General features: G+C 52.9%; 1 protein-coding gene across 2 annotated transcripts in view; it reads right to left on the reverse strand.

Moving 5' to 3' along the window:
* ITPK1 (inositol-tetrakisphosphate 1-kinase) overlaps positions 1–21,177 on the reverse strand; it is a 146,841-nt gene that overhangs the window by 100,890 nt on the left and 24,774 nt on the right. Inside the window, exon 3 of one of the 2 annotated variants that reach the window (XM_064486213.1) lies at positions 13,080–13,104. The exons of the other annotated variant lie outside the window; for it this stretch is intronic. Coding sequence (XP_064342283.1) covers positions 13,080–13,104 — 25 coding nt within the window. The remainder of the gene's footprint in view (positions 1–13,079; positions 13,105–21,177) is intronic. 2 annotated transcript variants of the gene reach the window in all.

The raw sequence follows: 21,177 nt of genomic DNA on the forward strand, positions 1-21,177 counted from the left end.
TTAGACAAAAGGATGGGCTTTTCTCTCTGTGCCACTTTTCTCTCTGTGCCACTACATTCCCTGCTCTGACTTCTAGACTCAATGTCACCTCCTTGCTCAAGGCGGACGCTGAGACTTCAGCCACTGGGTTTCCGTTCCAGGTCATAGAAAAGTGGTCAGGGAGCAGGGCACCCCCACCTCACACCTGAGTCTGTTCTCATTAGGTGGCCTCCCTAGAAGTCCCGCATTCCACAGCTGCCTGCATCGCCCGGGACAGAATCAAGGGTTCTAACACTCGGCGGCCAGCAGGCTGGGAAGTGTGGTCTTCTTGCTGGGCATGCTGTCACCTCACATGAACCTGGAGAAGAGAACGGGGCATGGGTGTTGGGCTGCAGCTAGCTGTGCCCACACACTCGGGCTCTGGACTTAGAACTGGACAAGTGATCCCCCAGAGAGCCACTGACAAAAAGGCAGTAATACTGGAAGCAGCCCATAGGGTTGTTGTGAGATGGAGACAAGGCAGCTAAGGAACAGCTGGCATGTAGCCCATCCTCAGCTGTTTGCTGTTATTTACCAGTACCATCGCCATCATCCTTAGGGGTCCATGGAAATTAGTATGCGTCTGAATGAGGTGCTACGCAGGTGAAGGGCTGGCTGGATGGATAAGCCAAAATAAGGATTTTTCTTGTCTGATTTGTTATCACGAGTAAAGAAAAAGTAAAGTCAGAAATGTCTGCAGTGTAAGTTACGTCCTTCCGCTTTGCTCAGAGCAGGGCTGACAGGGATGGTTTCCCTGCTGTGGTCCCATGAGGTCCCAGCTCAGGGGCTCCCCTCCTGCACATGGCAGCCCGAGGCCTCTCCCAGGCGCTGGGATGTGGGCAGCCTGGCTTGCAGTGGCCTCTGGGATGGGAGCAGAGTCTGCCCTGCCTGGGTGCCTTTGGGGGCACAGGTTGATTTACTTCCTCTCTCTTTCTGGATCTCCCTGGGTCTAGCCATAAGGGGCTGAAGGCATCACCTCTGAGAGGTGCTGACCTCCAACCCTGGCCACCTAAGCCCCCCTCCCCAACCCGGTGTGCTAACTCACCATTGGCTGGGGAGGGGGTCCCAGAAGTCCATGCACAGCTGAGATTTCACAGCTTTTCCAAATGTTTGTGGGCCCAGAGCTGTAACTTGGTTCACCTACAGCCATCCTGACCTTGAGAACTCCCCCGGGAACCCCGGCGCGCCCCCCCCCCAACTTTCTCCCAAGTTCTCTGATGTCCTGTATGAGTGGCAGGCAGGGGCAGCCCTTTCGAGGAACCCATTGCCTTGTCCCCCTTCCCCGCAGGCCAGTTTTCCAGCACAACTCTTCATCTGAGTTTCTTTCTGAATTTTCTGTAATGGCCTCAGAGCATACCCTATAAGGAGATCCCAGCTCACGCTGTGTTCCAGGAACTTGGCGTGGAGCAGGGCTCACTCATCACTTCCACAGAAGCCACTTGGAAGATGCTCAGCGGTCTGATGGGAATGGCGGGGTGGGGGTCTCTTATCAGGTGTGCTGGGGGAACATTTAGGGCTCCTCAAGTTCTCAAAAGAAGGTGACCAGCCTGGGAGCCTGAGCAGTGATCACCTCGTAAGATTGTTTCGGAGACCTGAAATGCCCATGTAACAATTCCATAGTGCTGGGATTCTGTGAACCAGCCCCGGCAGCAGCACTGGTAGTCTGTGCCTTGTCCACATTCCCACTTGCCAGATGAGAGCACTGAGGTTCAGGCAGGTGGGTGTCTTTGCCCTATGCCGCCCAGAATGATTCCAGTGCTGTGCAGAGGCAAAGCCAGTGCCTTCTCTGCTCCTCCCTGCCTCCCCCTGGACTGAGAACCCAGTGACTGGCCCTGGTTCCAGCTCCTCCCCTTTGTAGCTGTGCAACCCTATGCAAGTGGCAAAATCTCTCGGAGGCTCGTGGACCAGGTAGTGACAAGACTGAAGAAGGAGAGGACGCAAGGGCAGGTGGGAAGGCCTTCCCGAAGGGGAGCTATGAGTAGCCTGAGGCCAGGTTGTGGGGTGGTCTCTCAGCAGCCCACTGGTTTTCCTGCTCCAGAGATCACTTGTAGGGTCACAGAGAGAAATAAACATAAGATTTTATTTAAGCCACTGTTATTTCTAAATTGCCACTGGCAGCTGCACGCAAATCCTGATGGCTCCAGAGTGAAGCCACAGGCGGACAGGGTGCTGGAGAATAGGAGCTGGCCAGGCAGAGGGGGCTGGCGGGTGGGGTCCAGGAGAGCTCCCCTCTGCCCCCACCAAAAGCACAATGCCCCTGAGCCAGAGACTCATGGAGGATGTGTACTCAGGCCACCATACGTCTGCTTCTCCTATAATTCTCCCTTTTGTCCAGGTCAAGACAGAAATTTCCCATTTGTGACACTGACAAGGTTCAACATTTTAGGAAGGAAGGTTCAAAACTCTCCATGGTTTTTACTCCCCCTCCTGGGGACTTAGGGTGCTTCTCTTCCGTGGTAGCTCATCTCATTTCCCTGCCCACTTTGGCTACCAGGAAGCTCAGAGCTATCCAGATGTGCCCTTACAGCAGCAGGCCTGACAGTTAACATTAATCCTCTGTTTCTCAGCCTTGATTTCCTTCTCTCTTATTAGCCTTTCCTTCAGAAATGTAAATGTAAAGAAGGCTCAAAGGCAGGAACATTCCTAGACTATGAAATTAATGAAACGTAACTCAGGTTTTTCTTCCTAGGAATGGTTAAAATGGCAAATTAATAAGGTAGCATTTCATAAGTATAAGGAAAATTCTCCAGTTTACATATACTTTCTTACCTTTCACACTGGTGCTACATGATACAGCAATCTGTTGCTGAAAAAGAAATGCCAAGACCTCTCACCTGCCCTCTGCCTTCACACACCGTCAAGCACAGGTTAGGAACCGTTCAGTGTACAAATATGTCATTACTCTATCTCTTCCATTCAAAGGCACACTAAATATTCCCATCCCAATTTCAAAAGTGTCAAAAGATTTTTAAATAGGTATTAGAAAACCAAAAGGGGTGGGAGAGTATGTTAGTATAGGCATAGAAAAAAGCTGGAAATGTTAGCAGTGGTTATTTCTGGAGAACACAATGACAGGGAATTTTTCTCTGGATTCTTATGGTGATTAAATTAGTTAACATACGTAAATGGTTACAGAAGTTCCCAGAACACAGTGAGGCTGTGTTCACATCTGCTTGGATCAACTCCTCCACACCGTTATAATGACCACCCCTAGCGGGGCACCAATATGAACAATTCCTCAGTGCCCAATCAACTCAAACATGTCCCGGGTCTCTAACAGCCACCCAAGGCCCAGAGGTTGGCAGGAAGACAGTGTCACCCGTCTCTCACCTCCCAGAGGCCAGGAACTGCCACAATGCAGACGGTGGACCCAGGAGATGGGGTCCATCACCTGGCAGCACCCTAACCCAAATTCTGGGTGGGTCATTCACAGGCAGGAATGAGGAACAGTCCTTACCTTGCAGAGACATGTAGTAACACATTTATGGATGAACAGACAGAACGGTGAGACTGGCCTCAGACCGTTCAGTGGGGAACAAGGTCTCCAGGAAGTGACACTGGCCACGTGTCCATGCACACCAAGCTGAGTGACGGGTACACAGGATGTATTATACTCTGCTCCCAGGAGGAGGGTATAGTTCAGTGGTAGAGTGCATGCTTAGAATGCACAAGATCTTGGGTTCAATCCCCAGTACCTCCATTATAAATAAATAAATGAGCAAACCTAATTACCTTCCCCCCAAAATAAAATGACAAGAACCACTTTCCACTCCGCTAATCTGTGCGTTTCCCATAATAGAAAGTTCTCAGCTCAGTACCTCACTCACTCACCCAGCAAACACAGAGCGCACACAGGGCTGGGTGCTGCACTCCCTAGAGATGGGAGAGTTCTGGCCCAGGAGGACGTGTCCACAGGCAGCGCCGGGGGAGGAGGGGTCTGCTGGGGAAGCAGGGAAGCTGTCACCAGAAGGTGACATCTGAACAGGTCTAACAGCACAAATAGAAACATGAGAGCGGGGAGGGGCTGGAGAGGGAGATGCCAGCTTCTTTGCCACCGAGAGATTCAAGGAAGCTTCATAGTCCGTGAAACTGGGCAGCAGACGATGCCCGCCCCACTCCTGCTTTCCCAGTGCCAGCTGTGCACCCTGGGCCTTCTCATCAATTTGCCATCTCATTCAGAGTCTCAGCCCCAGGAGGTACCCCCTCCCCAACTCAAGTGGGCACCAACCGTTCGCACTGGAGCTTCTGCAACTGTAAAGTGCACCCAGCTCACCTGGGGATGTGGACCCAGCAGCTCTGGGCTGGACTCCAACCAGTTTCCAGGCGATGGCGATGGCTGGCTGACCACACTGAGTAGCAATGTTCTAGACAACTTCACCCCAGAAGAATCTCAAAACAGGTGGCTACTTTTGGAATCTTTGCTTTTGGCTCTTTCCATTGCCCTTTTTATGCCTTTTTATTTCTCCACATTCCTCCTTTCCTCTCTTTCCTTTTGTGTGAAGTGCCTACTTGCTGTACCCCAGTGAGGCCACCAAAAGTTGGAGGGCCAACCAATGGTGGAGGGGGCCAGGAGATGGAGCCCCGACTCAGTGGAATGGAGTGGAGGGGCCTGGCTCCTGCAGAACACACCCAAGCACCCTGGTGCCCAGCTTCCCTGGCCGACTGCTTTCTGTATTAAGGACTTACTCACATTGACTCAGCAAGTCAAAGGCCAGGAACCCCAGAACAAACCCAGAGGTTTGCAGCCCTCTGAAGCAACGCAGGACTGCACTGACGCCGGAGATGGTTTCTATTTGTAACAGCAAGCCTAAAAAGCTCAAGAACAAAAATAAAACTGACAGAACTGAAACCATTCAGTAGATGTCGACAGCCATTACATCGTCTTGTGAGCATTTTCCCACGCTGTTCTCCAAAATGTGATCGTTTCTTAAAGGTAACTTAAAACATTTGAAACGATCAGACCCCAACATGTAACGCTTCCCCAGCCCCACGTATCATTATTATTGAAAAAAAAAACTTTGAGGATCACGCTTACACATGCGTCTAACTCCATTCATCAAATATATGTTAAGTAAATGAAAATAAAAATAATTTTCAATGTTTTGAAAAAATATAAAATAGCTGCACTTCAAATTTTAAAAAATAAAATCAATCTTTTGAAAAGGAACCAAGCTAAAATCCACAATAGTTAGACACCCAAAAGAGTTACTTCAGTGGGGGGACAAAAAGATGACATTCTTCACACTAGACAACGTATTTTTCTAAGCAGCAGTTTCACCTATACTGTATCCCCCGCCACACACACAAAAGGCACACCATTCATAACAAAGGATGAGAGAAAACAAACCCACAATCCCTGAGCTTCTATAAGGTGGCTCAGGTCCCGTGTGGTAAGAGCAATCCCATTTCAGAGATGAGGAAAGTGAGATCACACACAGTCTGAAAACAGACTAATGGGAACTTCAAACCCAGCCCTCTGGGTTCCACGGGGAGCTCAAGCATGGCCAAGAACAGTCTATATCCCAATAATGGGCCCAAACGACCACATGGAAACATTCTGTGCAGAGCCCACTTCCCAACCCCACGTCCACCCTCCCTGGAGGGCTGGGTCAGAGTCGCACTCAGGTGTCCTTCAGAAAGCCTCTGCCCACAAGGAAGTGGCCAGATGCCTGCCAGGGGTCCTTCTGGCTGCAAGGATGCCAGGGCCCCAAGAAACACCAAGGCAACCAATATTCCCCAAGCCCCTTATACTGGGCTCCAGAGCACCCAGCACAGGGAGCAGACGGAAGGAAGAATGCTCACAGGTGTCCGACCATACCTGGGCCCCAACTACCTGGAAATAAAATCCAGGAGGCACCAAGGTGGGCCAGCTGGGTCACCCTGGAGAGGGTGTGGGTGGCAGAGGGAACCCAGCTGGGCATTAATCATTTGACATCTTTAACTGTGTACTTTTTAAAAACAATCTCTGAATCATGTGAAAATATTACCTAAAGAACATACATTTTTTAAAACTGGAGAATTCAGCATCTATAATCCTTGGAGAGAAGGACACGACTCACTCAGCCACGTGACTCTCCTTTCGGCTCTAAATGAGGAAGTCAGTCCAGCTACGGAACGTTCGCTCCTGCATTCAGCACACCTGTCCGAGCCAGCACTCCCTCCCCAGCTGCTCCTCCTGCTGCACCTGCAGTCTGAGAATTGAACCCTCACTCTCCCTCCCAACACCACCCCCCCCCCGGGCATCACTGTCTCCCCTGCCATCCACTGCTGCCTTCATTCCAGCCAGACCCCAGTGCCCCCGTGAGGCCATGGCCCCAGCCTCCAACTGGAAGACCCAGCTCTTCACCCTCCGTCCAGCTTTGTCGAGTCACCCACCACGTACCCTCCTGGTGGGCTCTTCCCCATCTAACTGGGGCACACACTCTCCCACAGAGAAGCACTTTGATGCCCCATGCCCAGCGCCCCGTGAACAGCTCACTCGGCCCTCTTGTGGTCTGGCCCTGCTGCCCTCTCCAGACTGGCTACTTGCCGACTCCCTCACGGCCAAGGCCTCAGTGCTTCCAAACCACTCCACTGGCAGTCAGCAGACCCCTTTTCCCAGCCTCCGGGCCCTTGTACACACTGTGCTCCCTGCCTGAAATGACATTCAAATACCTCACCTCCCCACCCATCCCTATGCCTGGTTTATTCTGTATCAAGAGCCATCAACTTCCCTACAAGGCCTTCCCCACCCACTGCCCACCCTCCCTTCACTTGCCCACTGCCCCCAGGTCCTCACAAGCCCCCACTGCAGCACGGACAAGCCCTCCCACCTCCCAGGCTTGCCCATGGGCTTGGGACCGCTGTCACCACGCCCCTTCAACTCCAGCGCCCAGCGAGGGGCACGGGGCCTGCTCTCGGCGTCTGTCTCTCTTAGTCTTTCCTTTTCTGCTTGATCATCCACCACCCAGCCTCCTGCCCTGAATGGTTTGTGCAGAAAGGGGGCAAACGTATCCACAAAGAACTCCAACGTCTCAAGCAGGCCACAGCTCTGGAGAAACCCCCACGAGAGGCCTGCTGCCCGCCCGTCACTCTCTTGCAAGCTGGGGAAATGTATTTACTCGCTCACCCACTTGAGAAACAGCGGCTGCTCCAGAGACTGGTTTTCGTAATGTCTGAATTCTCAAGGAATTTGGAAGGAGGACAATGAATCTAGAATCAGCGACTGTACTTCTCACACTTACAGCTTGCTCATTTGCATTTTAAAATAAGCCTCCAACGCCTCTTGTGCTAACAGTCATCTCCGCCCCCTCCCCCCGCCCCGCGCTTTGAAAATAACTGGTGAAAGAGAACCCAGGGACCACGGCGGGGCGGGGGGTGGGCTGCAGAGCACGTCTCCCCGAGGATGCCGAGGCCGCAGACAGGCAAGGCGACAGGCACGTTGTCCTCTCTTCTTCCACTAGATTCACGGCTGCACTAGAAAGGGGCGATGGGGTCCAGGGACGGAGAACTCAAAGGCTTCTCTCCCAAGCCTTCCGCACAGATCAGGCCAGAGTGGAAAATGTTCCTAGGGGAAGGCGTCCTGCCCGGCCCTCAGCAGAGCCCCAGGCCACAGATGACCCAAGCGGCCAAGGAATGTTTTCTTCCCGCAAAGGTTCACTGGGTGGAGGAGCAGTGATGGCTGGGCTGGGCTCAGCACTCAGTTTAGCACCTAGTTGTTCTGGGAGCAGAAGGGCCCAGGGAGTGGGTCCAGCCCTGGCCGGGGATGTGGGCTTGAATCTACCTCTCAGCCAGGCTCTCTCAAGTGGACAAGGCTCATCACCGCTAGCCAGGCTCACCCTGCCCTCCTCCAGGAAGCCTTCCTGACTTACCAGACTGGGTAAGGACCCTCCTAATAGCCTGTGCCCATAAGCCCTACCCACGCTGGCCTCTGGCTGCTGACTGCAGACTTCTGATAGCTGAAGGGATCTGGCCTTGGCCTCTGTGAGTCCCCAGCACCTGCAGCCCAGTAGCTAGCAGGCACCCAGGAAACGTCTGCTGAACACTGCTGCAAGGACAGCCCAGTCTTCCCAATCTGCACCTGCTGGCTACGAGGGGTACTCACCTCATCGGCTCAGCAAGGCCAACTGTTAACACCTGAAATGGAGGAGTCAAGGGGGCCTGTGTGTCCAGCACCCTCATTACAACAGCACAGAGAAAACTGAGGCACACAGGTACCTGCGACCACTACCGTCATGCCAAGTAGGCCCTCAGGACACACAGTGGAGGGCATCTTGTCCCACTCTCCCCTTGTGCTCCCGCCTAAGCCCCTGCACTGATCACAGAGCAGGACTTCCACTCCTCCAGCCCTGCCGGATTTGGGCTCACCTGGGGCTTCTCATGGCTACCCACGCAGGTAACGGCAGGTGTTCCTTATTATCCAGCATCACTTGGCCTAACAGACCCAAGTTAGGGGAGGCCAGCTGGCCTACAGACAAGCCCACTGCCAAGGCCTTCTGGGTCTCAGCAGAGGCACAGGCCCAGCCCCAGCAGGGCCTCTGGATGGCCTGAGAGCCCAGCTGCTGCCCCTTCCCCAAGGTGGTACCCGCCCAGAGCCTCATTCTGAGGAGTAAATGGGGTAATGCTCTGAAGCAGTGGCCTTCAAACCAACCCCCCCAAAATGAATGTTTAAAACTAGGTATCTATTTGCACATTCTCAAGTTGACATCTAAAATTTCTCAACGTAAGTTTAAGTAAGTTTAAATGCTTGTAGAGGACGTAATTTCCAACATGTTGTAAATATTAACATTTCAAAATAAGACTGTTACTGTTTCTCTTTTAAATGGATCCAGTGGAATCTAAATACCACAGCAATTTGAGATGCAACGTCATTCATCTTAAAATTACGGAATCAGATTCTTCTTAAACATTTATTTAGAAAGCTAGCAACGCTCTTTCTGCCTCCTCAAACTCCCAATTTCCAATCCACGTCCCTCAGACATGTTTCTGCCACTAGGGTATTTTATGTTTGAAGGCCTTTCGTTGATTAGTCTATCCTACCACGAGACAAAAAAATAATATGTATATAAATGTTTTAATTTTTCAATTTCATTTGACCATATAGCTGTTAGTGTCAAAATCTTTCTTCTGGACTGAATTCCTATTATAATTACTATTAGTACATAATTGATCGATACAACAGAAATATATTACAAATGTATATAAGTAATAATCGTAAAAATTAAACCTTATTAGAAATACATCTCAGAAGAAATAAATGGTAATTTTTAGAAGTACTTCATGTATCCACAGATGACTATTACCTACTGCTATAATAAAGCAGAGTTTATTATCAATTCTATCTCCATTTTTCAATTTTTATAGGGCTGAAAGCACCTATTCTAATAAATAAAAAGACAGAATGCAAAGAGATTTGCCATAGCAAATTCTCTGAATTCCTTTAGAATTATATGGCAAGAATCACAGTAATTTATTACTAAAACTCATTTTTAATGTTTGAGCAGCGGACAACTCACTCAAGCCCTCTTTCAGTTTTATTGCAAGCAAAGATCTGAAACTACCTCACCTGCCCAGGATCACGCAGCCACACGGCGCCCAGGAAGGCTGCATGCCCTGGGAGCGCCCAGCAGGTTCACATCTGCCTGTGGGTGATGAGTGTGGGGTTCTTCTGTAGACGACCAGCATCCTGTGTGCCAACTACAGTACCCAAATTAACTCAGTCCTCACTAGATCCCAGGGGACAGGCACCACTATTATCCCCATTTTACAGACAGGAAGCCTGAGGCACCTAGCGGTTAAGCAGCTGGCCTAAGGTCACACGGCCAGAAACATGAACCCATGTGGTCTTGCCCCCCCAATACATGCACTACTGCCTCTGCAGAGACGGGAGGAGGGCCAGCGTGAGTTTCCAAGCTCCTTCCCAAGCAGGTCGGCACATGAGGAAGCTGAGGAGCTGCAAGATTTACTTTCTTAAACGTGCTTCCCCTCAGCCTTGGAGAGGTGACACACAAATACTTCCCTCAAGTAAACGGCATCACTGCCTGGTATACAGCAGTACCCGATAAATGCTAACACTCAAGAGTGTTACTACTGCCATTAAGTAGCAGGAAGAACAACTCCCATGACCAAGACAAACACTGCAGGTCTCACTACCATTTAACAGTCTTGGTTCCTGACCCTAGGCCCCAACATCCTTTTTTAAAACAGTAGCCAAAGTAAATGGAAGAGTTTAGTAAATGGAAGAGTCTATTAACATGCAGAGGAGACCCAGGTATCAGAAGAGCCATGGGCTTTAGAGACAAACCAACTGCACTCAAACCCAGCTGAACTCCCCAAGGGAAATCACAGCATTCTGAGCCTCAGTTTCCTAATCCCTAAAATGGACATGAAAACACCACTCACATCACCAGGTGGCTGCACAAAATGGGGCAATGCCCTTCAGCGCATTTGAGACAGGAAATCCTGGGTGGTGGCTGGCAGCAGGCTTATTCTCATCCTCTTTAATCACTGACACCTAGGGACTGGCAAGCGCCCAAGCTCCAGCATCCAATGGCCCACCAGCCTGGGATCATGGTGCACAGAGGCTCGGCTGACTTTGAAAAACCAGCCAAGTGGCTTGGTTTCCAATTTCTGCAAAGAGCCTTTTCTCTACATCTTGAAATTTCAAGTTCTCCAAACATTAGGGGATGCCAGGAGGAGGTGAACAGAGAGGCGTCGCGGTGGGTTTTATTTTTAGATGCTGATGTGGAAAGCATCCAGCTTGCCTTCACTCTGGCCCTAGCTGCCACTTCCTCCCCCAAGCCATCGCCAAAATGAACAGCAGACACACCAAGAAAGATTTTATAACTCTTCCTCTGCCTGGTACGTTCTAAAACAATGGCTCCAGTTTCCCGTTCCACCACAGACTAAGCAGATTAAAGGCTTGAGTCCTCCCGGGAACCCACGTAAAGTGAACACACTGACCCCTGGGTTGTCCCTCACATCCTGAAGCTCCCCTCCTCTCTCACGGTAGGGGTGGCATCCCACTGTGTTACAGTCTGGGATCTCGTGTGAACAGAAATCAGGTATTGGTGGAAGGGCATTATTTCTTCCTCCTTTAAAAGCAGTGTTTGTTGGTGAGCATGTGAGTTCATCTCCTCTAAAAATGCCTCCCAACAGAAATTTCCTCGTGGACCCTGATGAGAGGATTAGCTAACCTCAGGGAAGCACCCGGCCCTCACATGTAACCTGCAACTCTAGCTCCAACTATGGGTCTGGGCCTTGGTGGTGGGGACAGTGGCATCTACAAAGGATCTGGGGGCTTCCAAGGTAACCATCAGAAGGACTAAGGGACAAAACTAAGCCGAAGCAGCCTGGAGCAGGAAAGGTGTGAGACACCTAGCTCCAGAGTGACACATATACAACGGTACCTCCTCTGCCCACTCCTGGACCCCTAGCATGCATTATCAGTCAATTCCTGTCCTCAGCCACTCACAGATTTAGAATCTTCCAGGCACCCACTACTGAACAATCAGAATTGGCCCCGAAAGCACACTTCTTAGCCCTTCCTGAATTCTGACTTCCCCCTCTTGATGGCTGGAGGAACTGAGGTCCACAAAAAAGCTCAGTGCAGATCTTGCCACTCTGCAGAGCCTACGTGAGGCAGGATGAAAAAATCCACGGCCACTGAGAGGCTTCCAAAAACTACCTCCTCTCCCAAAACAAACCTCAGCCTCCGAGTAACAAGTTCAACCACGGGCTCTGATGAGGGAGGCCAGAAGGAAGACTTCAGCAGTCCTCCACCATGGCAGCCAAACAGATGCCCAGCCTCGCCCTACCAACCGCCCCCACCCTGGTCCCAGGAGCAGAGGGTTGAGACCACCGCCTGCTGAACCTGCCAGGTGTGGGGAGCCTCTCCTGCAGTGCTGAGGAGGGGCCTCCCGGCTAGGGGGGGGGAGACTGGGCCGGAGTTAACAAGGAGGGCTCTGAGAGCTTCTCAGAATATCTCCCACAGATATTCTCGCAGGGGGCCAGGCCTGATCTAGCCCCCACCTGAGTGAGCCTCTGTGGTTACAGCTGGAAGAGGCCTGCCAGGCCAGGAGAAGGGCCACCAGCCGAGCTGCATGGACATACAGATTCATCCTGGACAGGGACAGCAAGGAAGGCAGTGAACACAACCAGGCCACTCTCGGGTCTCACAAGTACCCGTCAGGTACCAGGCATAACCTCTGGTGCAGATGTCACAGCCTGCCCCTCACAAGGGGTCTGAGCGTATCTTCATGTCTACACGGAAATGCCCCACTTCCCATCCCTCATGAGCCGTAACAGCCAGGACACATGGAGCTGACCAGAGGGCTCCCATTTGAGACCTGTCCCCCACCCCTCCACTCTCAGAGCAAACCGTGTGGCATTACTGCTGCTGTCCGAGCCTGGACATCTATTTGGGGCCCACAGAGCCAGCCCCATGCCCCGGGAAAGCTTCTCTCTCCATCCTTCCTTCCCTCCTTCCTCCCACCAATGAGCATCTGACCCAAGTCTAACCCAGAGTGAGGCAACACAGGGGTCAGGAGCCCCACTGACTCAGTCCACCCTCCAGGAGCCAAGGGCCATAGGGAAGATCAGATATGGTCACTGAGAGCAGAAAAGGGGTGATGACGGAGAGGTGGAGGAGATGACACCATGTCGGCCTAACACAAGGACGGTCCAAGTGGGAGAAGATACATCCGCAGAAGGCTAACAGCCAGGGCAGAGCCCGGAGGGGCTTGAGCTCCCTCAGCAGAGCCAAGGACAGGCCCAGAGGGCCACGGTGGCAGCCAGAACCATGGGCCACGGGTGTCTGGCTCACCCTGCCCACCCCCACCCCCACCAAGGGCCCCACCGCTCCCCCAGTCAGCTCCTTCCACCGACAAAGCACAGCAACTCCACAAACCCGAGGGACCACCAGCCCCAACTGGCGTCCTGCGGGGTGGCAATCATGTCCACTCCACGGGGGGGGGGAGTAAGAGCAGGTGGGGAGGGCCGAGCGCCAGACTCCTCGGGGAGGGGGAAGGTGAGCCCTGCAGGCCGTCCACCCGAACAATGGCCAGGGCATGGTCTGTACTCACCTGCACGACTTCTATCCCTCGCTTCCTGTGGAGAAAAACAAAGAAAACACTGGTTACTCCAGAGGGCAGGAAGCATCCTTCCAGAACCTTCACTACAGCCAGCTAAAGGCAGGATGGTGAGGAGACCGGACGGCAGCACCTCTCTGGCCTCAGTTTCAAGGGAGAGGTTTAGGAACCCCCAGCCAGTCCTCAATGCCCGCTTCGGGCTGAAAGAACGGGCTGGCTGCCCAGAGGAACCTGGCTGGAGTCTGCTCATCTTCCTCGTGGCCAGCGGTCTCCCACTCCAATCCCGGGGCACGGCCCTCGTGGGCGCAGCTCCAGCTTGGACCACGCCAACAAAACAGCCAGGGCTCACAGTCTCAGGGAGGGGACGCACAAAGCCTGGGGGAAACATCTCAGCGATGGTGAGCAGGCACGTCACCCCACACAACACAGCGGAAGTGACACCTACCAGTTCTCACATCTGTCCTTTAGCTCCTTCAACTAGCATTCCCCAGCACCTCCTGACCACCAGGCAGTAAGCAGAATTCTCAAGGAGGCCACTATGTGAGACAGCAAGACACAGCAAAGAGGTGACCAGGTCACACTGTGGGACATGCCTGGCCGCCCTCCCCTCTACCCCTAACACCTCACAGGACCACAGGCCCCGAGGAGCGCAATCTGAAAGCCACAGTGGTCGATGCTTTCAGCGTCCTCGCCATCCATCAGCTTCTCTGCAGTTCTGGAAGGAATGGCAGCCAATATCCATCAGCTTCTCTGACTTCATGAGGGGACGGGCTGAACACCACAGCTGAGCCCTGAGCCACCAGAGCCCACAGCAGGGGGACAGAGTACATTACCAGGAACCAGCTCATAATCCACATCATTCATCTCTGAGCCCCGTGGACACCTCAGAGCCCCTGCCTCATTCCCAGACCATCCTGGCCCCAGGGGAGCACTGGTGGCAATAACCTGCCACAGTCACTTGGCAAGTGACTGCAACCAGCCAGGTTAGGTCCAACGTGTCTCCTCACCCTGCCCAACCTCTGCCCCAGCTCTGGGATGGAGATCTTCAACAGCTGAGAGGGAAATCTCACATAGACAGACAGACAGAAGGAGACAGCCTGAGGCGTGTGTATACGTGACCCACACCAGGTGGAGAGGGCTTCTGCCAGGCGCCAGGTCCCACCTGGTTTTTCTCTCCAAGTTAATTCTCTCGGCATCCAGATTATCCCTGTGTGTGGCTCTCACGTCCTTAGGAAGCCAGCTGCGGTCACTTCCAATCTGTCCACATCAGACACCAGCCCAGGAAGCTCCCACTCTCCTTCCCCCTGTCTCTCCTAAAACAAAAATAGGACTCTAACGCTGAAGACAGATGGAACCCATAAAATAAGAGAAACAAAAGAAAGTGATCTTGAGGACAGACTGAAAACCTCAAGTGGGGCTGAGCTCCCAGGACCCAGCGCAGTTTCTCTGCCGCCTGGAGCTCTAAGTACAGGATTGACTACGTCTCTGGCAGAAAAGAGGGCTCGGCGCCCCTTTCCATGCACATCAGCCCACACGTACACCAGATACTCGTGTGGTAAGAGGAGCTAAGGCCCCGTGAGTGCTCACAGCACCTTCTGCAGTGATCACCCACCGCTCTGACCAGCAAGCTTAGGTCAAGCAGCCTTAGGAGCACGGGCGCTGGCTCTGGAGCCGGGCTGGCCACACGGTCCCGGCACAGCTGGCTCAGGAGGCACCAAGAAGGGCAAGCCTGGTCTCCGTGCTCCAGGGCCTTGGTGCAGCGGGGAGCCTGGGGAGGCAGGTGGAAAACCACATTCCCTGTTGTGTTGGGATCCCACGCACGGCACTGCCACCCATCAGGAAAATAAGGTGTCAACCTGCCAGGGCTCCCTTCTGCATCTGGAACTTTGGCAGAACAAAGGTACCAACAGCCTTCATTTCCCAAGCAGCAGGCTCCTGAAATCTGGCCCTAGTCAGAAACTTCAGAAATTGAGTCATGATACCAAAGGGGAAGCGAGAGAAGGGGACGAACGAGGGAGGGAGACAGGAGTGGGAGAAGGGAAGAGAAACCAGAGAACTCGGCGAGTGATTAAACTGCTCCTCCTGAAAACCCCAACTCCAGGATCCTACCCCACAGACACACGACCAGGCAAAGCATCTCAGGCTGTGGACGATCACTGCCACACTCACTGCCTGTGAGAGCAGGAGCCCGGCAGCACCTGAACCCCTAAAGAGCGGCCACTAAAGAACCATGTGTGGTCAAAGGAATACTACGCAGCAGTTAGGAAGAACGAGGAAGGGCTCCAGGCGCCCACGAGGCATTCGTTATCTCCGTGTGTGCAAGGTGCAAACCCCGTGGGCTGTACACGGTTATTTGGGTCAAAAAAAAAAAAAAAAAAAAAACACCCAGGAAAAAGAGCGAGCTTGCAGAGAGAATCTGAAAGTACAACCAGAAAATAGCTGTGGCCTGGCCTCTGGTCAAGGGCAAGGAGAGTGCGGCCAGGAGGTGGGGTGAGGAGACTTCTTTCTCGCCCTCACGCACCTCTTGAATTTTGTGCCATGTGCCTCTAACATGCCCCAAAACTAAGAAAATACGTTTTTAAATTAATAGTTACCGGCATTCACAGAGTCTGGCCTAAGGTAGACGCCTCATCAAGGCATAGGCCAGTCGACCAACTGATGAAGTGAAACAGAGGAACTCGGGGTCTATCTAGAAAAGTTTCCCAGTTCCACTCAAAGAGGAGCTGAAATGACACCCATTCCGGCACCACTGGACTGTCACCCATCGGAGCGTCCAGTTTAGGATTCTTGGCCCATTTAAGTCCTCAGGTACCTGGGAAACAGATCAGGAGGGAACACACTGCGGTGTTAACTGTGGCTGCAGCAGTAAAGTGATGTGTGGTTCTTTCTATTTTCTTGAGGTTTCTAGCTTTTCTACAATAAGCACAGATATTACTTCCAAAATTACAGAAACAGTTAACAATAAAAGTTAAATAATTAAAGAATTTTACTTAAAACCTGCACCTCAAGAAAATACAGGCTCCGAAATTGTTGCTTTCTTAATAAATCTTGGATTAATGAGTTTTGGACAGATGTCTACCTCACAACTCATAGTATAAACTTGCTTTTCCAAAAGCTGGCTATCTGATGAAGAGGGGATCCACTTCGCCAAAGGGACTACCCCTCCCCACCCGCCACCTTCCCCAGACATCCAAGGGGAGCATATGGGGGAATTTAAATTTTTCAGGGGAAAAGAGAGAGCAATCAAAGAAGGCTTCAGGGAGGAGGCCGCATTTGCTATTTGAACAAAAACTGAAGGGAAACTACAGACAGACACTGGAGAGAAGTTCATGAGTGTCCTGCTTTCCAAAAGACGTCTGGGGGTGTGGGAGCATAAGCCCCACCGAGAGGGCAGGTGGGAGCGATGAGACATGGATAGAAGCTGGGCATGCCCCGGGGGCCCAGAGTGTTCCAGCCTGGCCTTTACCCCGTGGATCATGGGTCGCAAACGCCAGGAGGGATGACTGAGAATCATCCCTGGAGCTCGTCAAAAGTACTAATTCAAGGCTGGGCCCCGAAGACTCTGGTTCAGGAGGTGAAGGGCAGGGCCTGGGAGGGATTCGACGCTCCTCGAGCTCCCAGGAGGAGGTGTCCTCAGGTGTGGAACAGCTGCTCATCCACAAGGAGCAACCCCTGTTGATTGAGAAGCAGCGGGACCATATGTGTCCAGGGAGGGGCACGGCTTGTTCGTTCAGGGGAAGCCGCTCCAGGTCTCAGGGACAGGAGTAAAGGTCACAAAAGAAGCAGAACTGGCTGTGATGCTCCCTCTCTGGGCGCAGCGGGCCGAGGCCCCACCCCAGCACCAGGAGAGGACAGGAGGGTGCATCACAGGAAGACGGTTAACTGTTTTTTTTATGACGGTGGTGCCAGGAGGTTAGAAGCCCAGGACTGAGCTGAGCAGACCATTCAGGAACCGTCTGGAGGCAGGCACAAGTAGAGGAGGCGGGGGGCGTCCCCAAGAGGAGAACATGGAACCAGACTCAAAGGGACCCGGCAAGTGGGGAGAATCCTGGAACCCACTAAGCAGGGCCGCTGGGCCCACGCGGGGGCTGCGGGCCTGTTACTTCTGCTCGCCCTGCCCACCTGCCTCCCGGGACTGGCTCTCCTCCATGCCACGTGTTTCTGATGGGCAAACAAACAACTGGGGGGCTGCAGCCCCTCCAGAAGTGGGCACGTGGCCTGGCACCTCACTTAGCTGTGGGATGGGCGTGAGACCCGAGCCAGGCCAGCCCTGGTCCTTTCCAGGACAGGTCCTGGGGGACTGTCAGCAGCACAAAGTGGACATCATGGCCTCTGTGTAGCCAGACTCTCCAGAACGAGGCCACAGCAGGAGAAATGGCCATCATGCTCTTGCCAGAGGTCAAGGCTGCAGTCCAGCCGGCCTAGAGCATGCCCTCTCTGGACGTTCAGTTTCTGAGTTTCTGTCACTGGCCATTGTCCTGCCTAACTACAGCAGGTGCTGAGTGACAGGGGAACTCACTTCCTGCAGATGACAAAAGTTACCCTGAATGACCTGGTGTTAAGAAGGGACAAGAAAATAGTCCAGCAAAGAGGCCAAAAGAAAGAGGAGCAGGAAAGAGTGAGGTCTCAGAAGACTGGGAGGCAGGACCACCAGGAGGCACCAGCCCAAACCACTGGGAGGCCACATGAGGCCTGAGGCCCAGCTGCTGGATGCGGCATCAGGAAGGTTAACGCGGGACACCTTGGGACGACCGGCAGGCCTGCCTCACAGCAGAGCAGGGCCAGCAAAAACCAGCAGCCGGCACAGGACGTGTTGCACATCCATTAAATGGGTCTGAACTTTGCAGCCCAATGGGATCTCCCAGCGCAGGTATGAGACACAAGGGCTGCAGGCAAGTGAAGCACAGGACACAGTGAATCAGCAGGAGAGAGAGAATGACAGTACATCTGGCCAACAAGGAGAGAAAGTCCCGTGAGAGCTGGGCGAATTCCAGGCATCCAAGAGAGCAGCGCAGCAAAGAAGAGTGATGTTTGCCAAAACGGGGGCCCTGGGGTTCGTCAAGAACTGCTTTCCCACAAAATGCAAAGCCACAGCCACATGCCTCCCCTCCCAGGCACAGCAGAGGGATGGCCACAGCGGGGGGGTGGGGGCAAGCCGCTGCAGAAAGGGCCTGCCAGGCAAGCCAGTGGCACAGGGAGGCCGGCCAGGCCCCCTCGGAGCAATTCCAAGTAGAGGGGATGACCCGGAAACCCGGCGCCCCCCACCAACGGGCAGGGAGAGAGAGAAGCTGCACCTGCACCAGCGCTAAAAACCACTCAGGGCCGGGAAGTGTGTGATTATGTAAGCGGGAAGCCAGGCCCGTTCGTTCACATCCCAGTCATCTGTAGCACAGCGCGGTAATTACCAGACATCAGGAGCCCAGAATAACAGGCCCTTTAGCACCACGAGGCCTGCAGGCAAACCCCACCCCACTCGCCCTGGCCTGCAGAGGGAAGGGCCCCCGCCATGCCTCCTGAGGACTCAGGGCTCCCTAAACGGGCAGCTGGGCCTCCCCTCTCACCCGGGTGTGCAGAGGGACACGCTGTCCCTACCACCCCAAATGCCAGGCCAGCATCTCCACCTAACCCACGCTCGAGGTCAGCTCCTCAGGAGTCCTCCTCGGCTCCCACCCTCCTCAGCACCCTGCACCCCAGAACAGAGCACAGATATGGAAGTTGCCTGGCTCCACACTGCTGACCCCTATGAGGCTAAGAGCTAGTAAAGTGGACATTAATGGTGGCCATCAATGTGGCACTTCTCCTACTGGGCACCCCCCTGGACACACACACACTCCAGTTAGGCACGGCCATGTAGCTTTGGCCAAGGAAATGCGCACAGAAATGACCCATGTCTATTCTAAGCAGAAGCATTCAGCTGCCAGTGGCCCAGCCTCCAGCCAGTCCTCCTGGTCCTCAGCAGCTGTGGAAGCACAGACAGCCCCCAAAGCCAGCCCAGACCCACTCCTGGAAAGAAACCTGGCTGAGTGGCAATAAAGCCAGGCTGGGAACCAGAAAAAAAAACATTAAGAGGACCTTCAGCTTAGCAGTGGTTCTCCATCGGGGTACTTTTGCCCCCAGGGGACATTTCGAAGCACTTGAAGACATTTTTGATTGTCACAACTAGGGGGAGTGCTTCTGGCATCCAGAAGACAGAGACCCTACAATGCTCCTAAAACGAAGAATCATCTGTTCACAGTGCCAAGAATATGAGAAATGCCAGGATGCAGAGGACCAGTGCTGAGCTACCACAGGAGGACACCAGCCCTGGAGAGTCACCTAGGTCCAGAGTGGACCCTGAATGAGCTATAAATAAACCTGTTGTTGCGAACCTCTCAGAGATGCTTGTTATCGCAGCTTAACCAGGTCTATCCTGACTGATAAACAGTCCTTGAGAAAACAAGGCTGTGCCCTCTGCCTACACCCCAAATTCTTAGCACAACACCTAGCACACGGCATTTGGAGATGCAGCCTACAAGGCGTCAGGGGCCGGGGAAGTAGCACCAGTCCCTCATTTCATCAAACTCTCCCAAGAGAAACCCTGTGCTAGAAAAACATCCAGGCCTGACCTAACTCTGTGCCTTTGCAGAGCTGTTCCCTCTGCTGGAATGCCCTTCCTCCCTTGGCAAACTCCTGCTCATTCATCCAGAGCAGCTCAAACATCATACTCACCAAGAGGCTGCTCTCTACCCCTTTCCTGGGCGGAAATGATTAGCCACAGAGCCATTGGACACCTAAGACAGCTCTGTGCTCAGTTTTGGGCCATAAGCCCCTGAGGGCTGAGAGTGTGTTCTTTATTTCTGTGCCCCCTGCCCACCACAGACCCCCTCACCTGGTAGGAGCTCCCCAAGCACTTCCTGAATAAGTGTACCAGCCTCCTGGGGCCAGGGCTCCATCCCTGAGCATCCCTGCCTGTCTGCTTCCTCAGCAGCCTGGTCCACTTGCTGATGGTTTCGTAATTTGGATTTTCCTCCTCTTAACAATGCCATAAACCGAAATGGCCCAATACAAAGGCAACATACGAAGAGAATTTTAAAGCCAGTACAAACATCTGAATCATTTAGACAGCTCCAAGAAAGAACTAAATAAACTGGAAGCTGCCATATGTCCTTTTTTTAGTGGTAGGGGCAGCTAATAAAACCCTTCCCCTAATTGGACAGTCACCAACTCTGGTAACTAAAGAAGACCTTCCCCCATACTAGGTGGCCTGCCTGGAGGAGGCAGGCAAGCCAGAGGGTCCCTGCCATGCAGCAGACGCAGTGGCATGAGTCAGCGTGTTCCTTCAGACCTAGAACAAGCCCACAGGGTCCCTGGAAGTGGCTGTTCCTCATGAACCCAGGATGTGGGTGAGAAGCCGAGCTAGTGACTCACCTTCCCGGCCCCTCCAGGAAGAAAGCAGAACCACCAGGGCTGAAAGGCCTTCACTACCGAGGCACTTTAAAACCTCACACCTCAGCTTTCAGGTTGGGGAGGGGGGACTACCCAAAAATGTGTTCTGCTGTATCCAAAGTGTCACCATTTCACACTAGAAATCACCTCGACTTTTCATCTGAAAACAAATGTTGGAATTCCCTTAATGCCACTTGACAAGCCGCCACTTTTCAATATAAAAATTCTCCACTTGAAATTCTCTTTAGGTCTTTTACTACCCCCTTGCAGGTGCTATGATTTTTCCTTCTCATAATTAGGGATGCGCCCTAAATTGCAGGGGGGAGAGTGTTACTAGAAGCAGAAGACCCACAGGGGCATCAGGAAGGGCTGGTTCCAGCACCCCACACACACAAACACAACCCCGCAGAGCTGTCAGTCAGCCTGCCTCAGGGCTAATGACTCAGTCAGTTCTCTTCACAGCAGTTTCTTATTCCCAAGAATGCAAAGTCATTTTAACATCAGCCCAAGGAGCAAGGTAAATTACAGCAAGAAGGGAGACAGGAACCCCTGTGCCGACACTTCCCCACTGCGGGAGGGAGAAGCCCACCCAAGCAGGTCTGAGTTGTTTTTAGCACCTATTCTCAAGGTACCATAAGCACTTAAAATAACTGCACAAGTGTGTGTC

This window comes from Camelus dromedarius, chromosome 5, assembly GCF_036321535.1.
Source record: "Camelus dromedarius isolate mCamDro1 chromosome 5, mCamDro1.pat, whole genome shotgun sequence".
Classification (NCBI taxonomy): Eukaryota; Metazoa; Chordata; class Mammalia; order Artiodactyla; family Camelidae; genus Camelus; species Camelus dromedarius.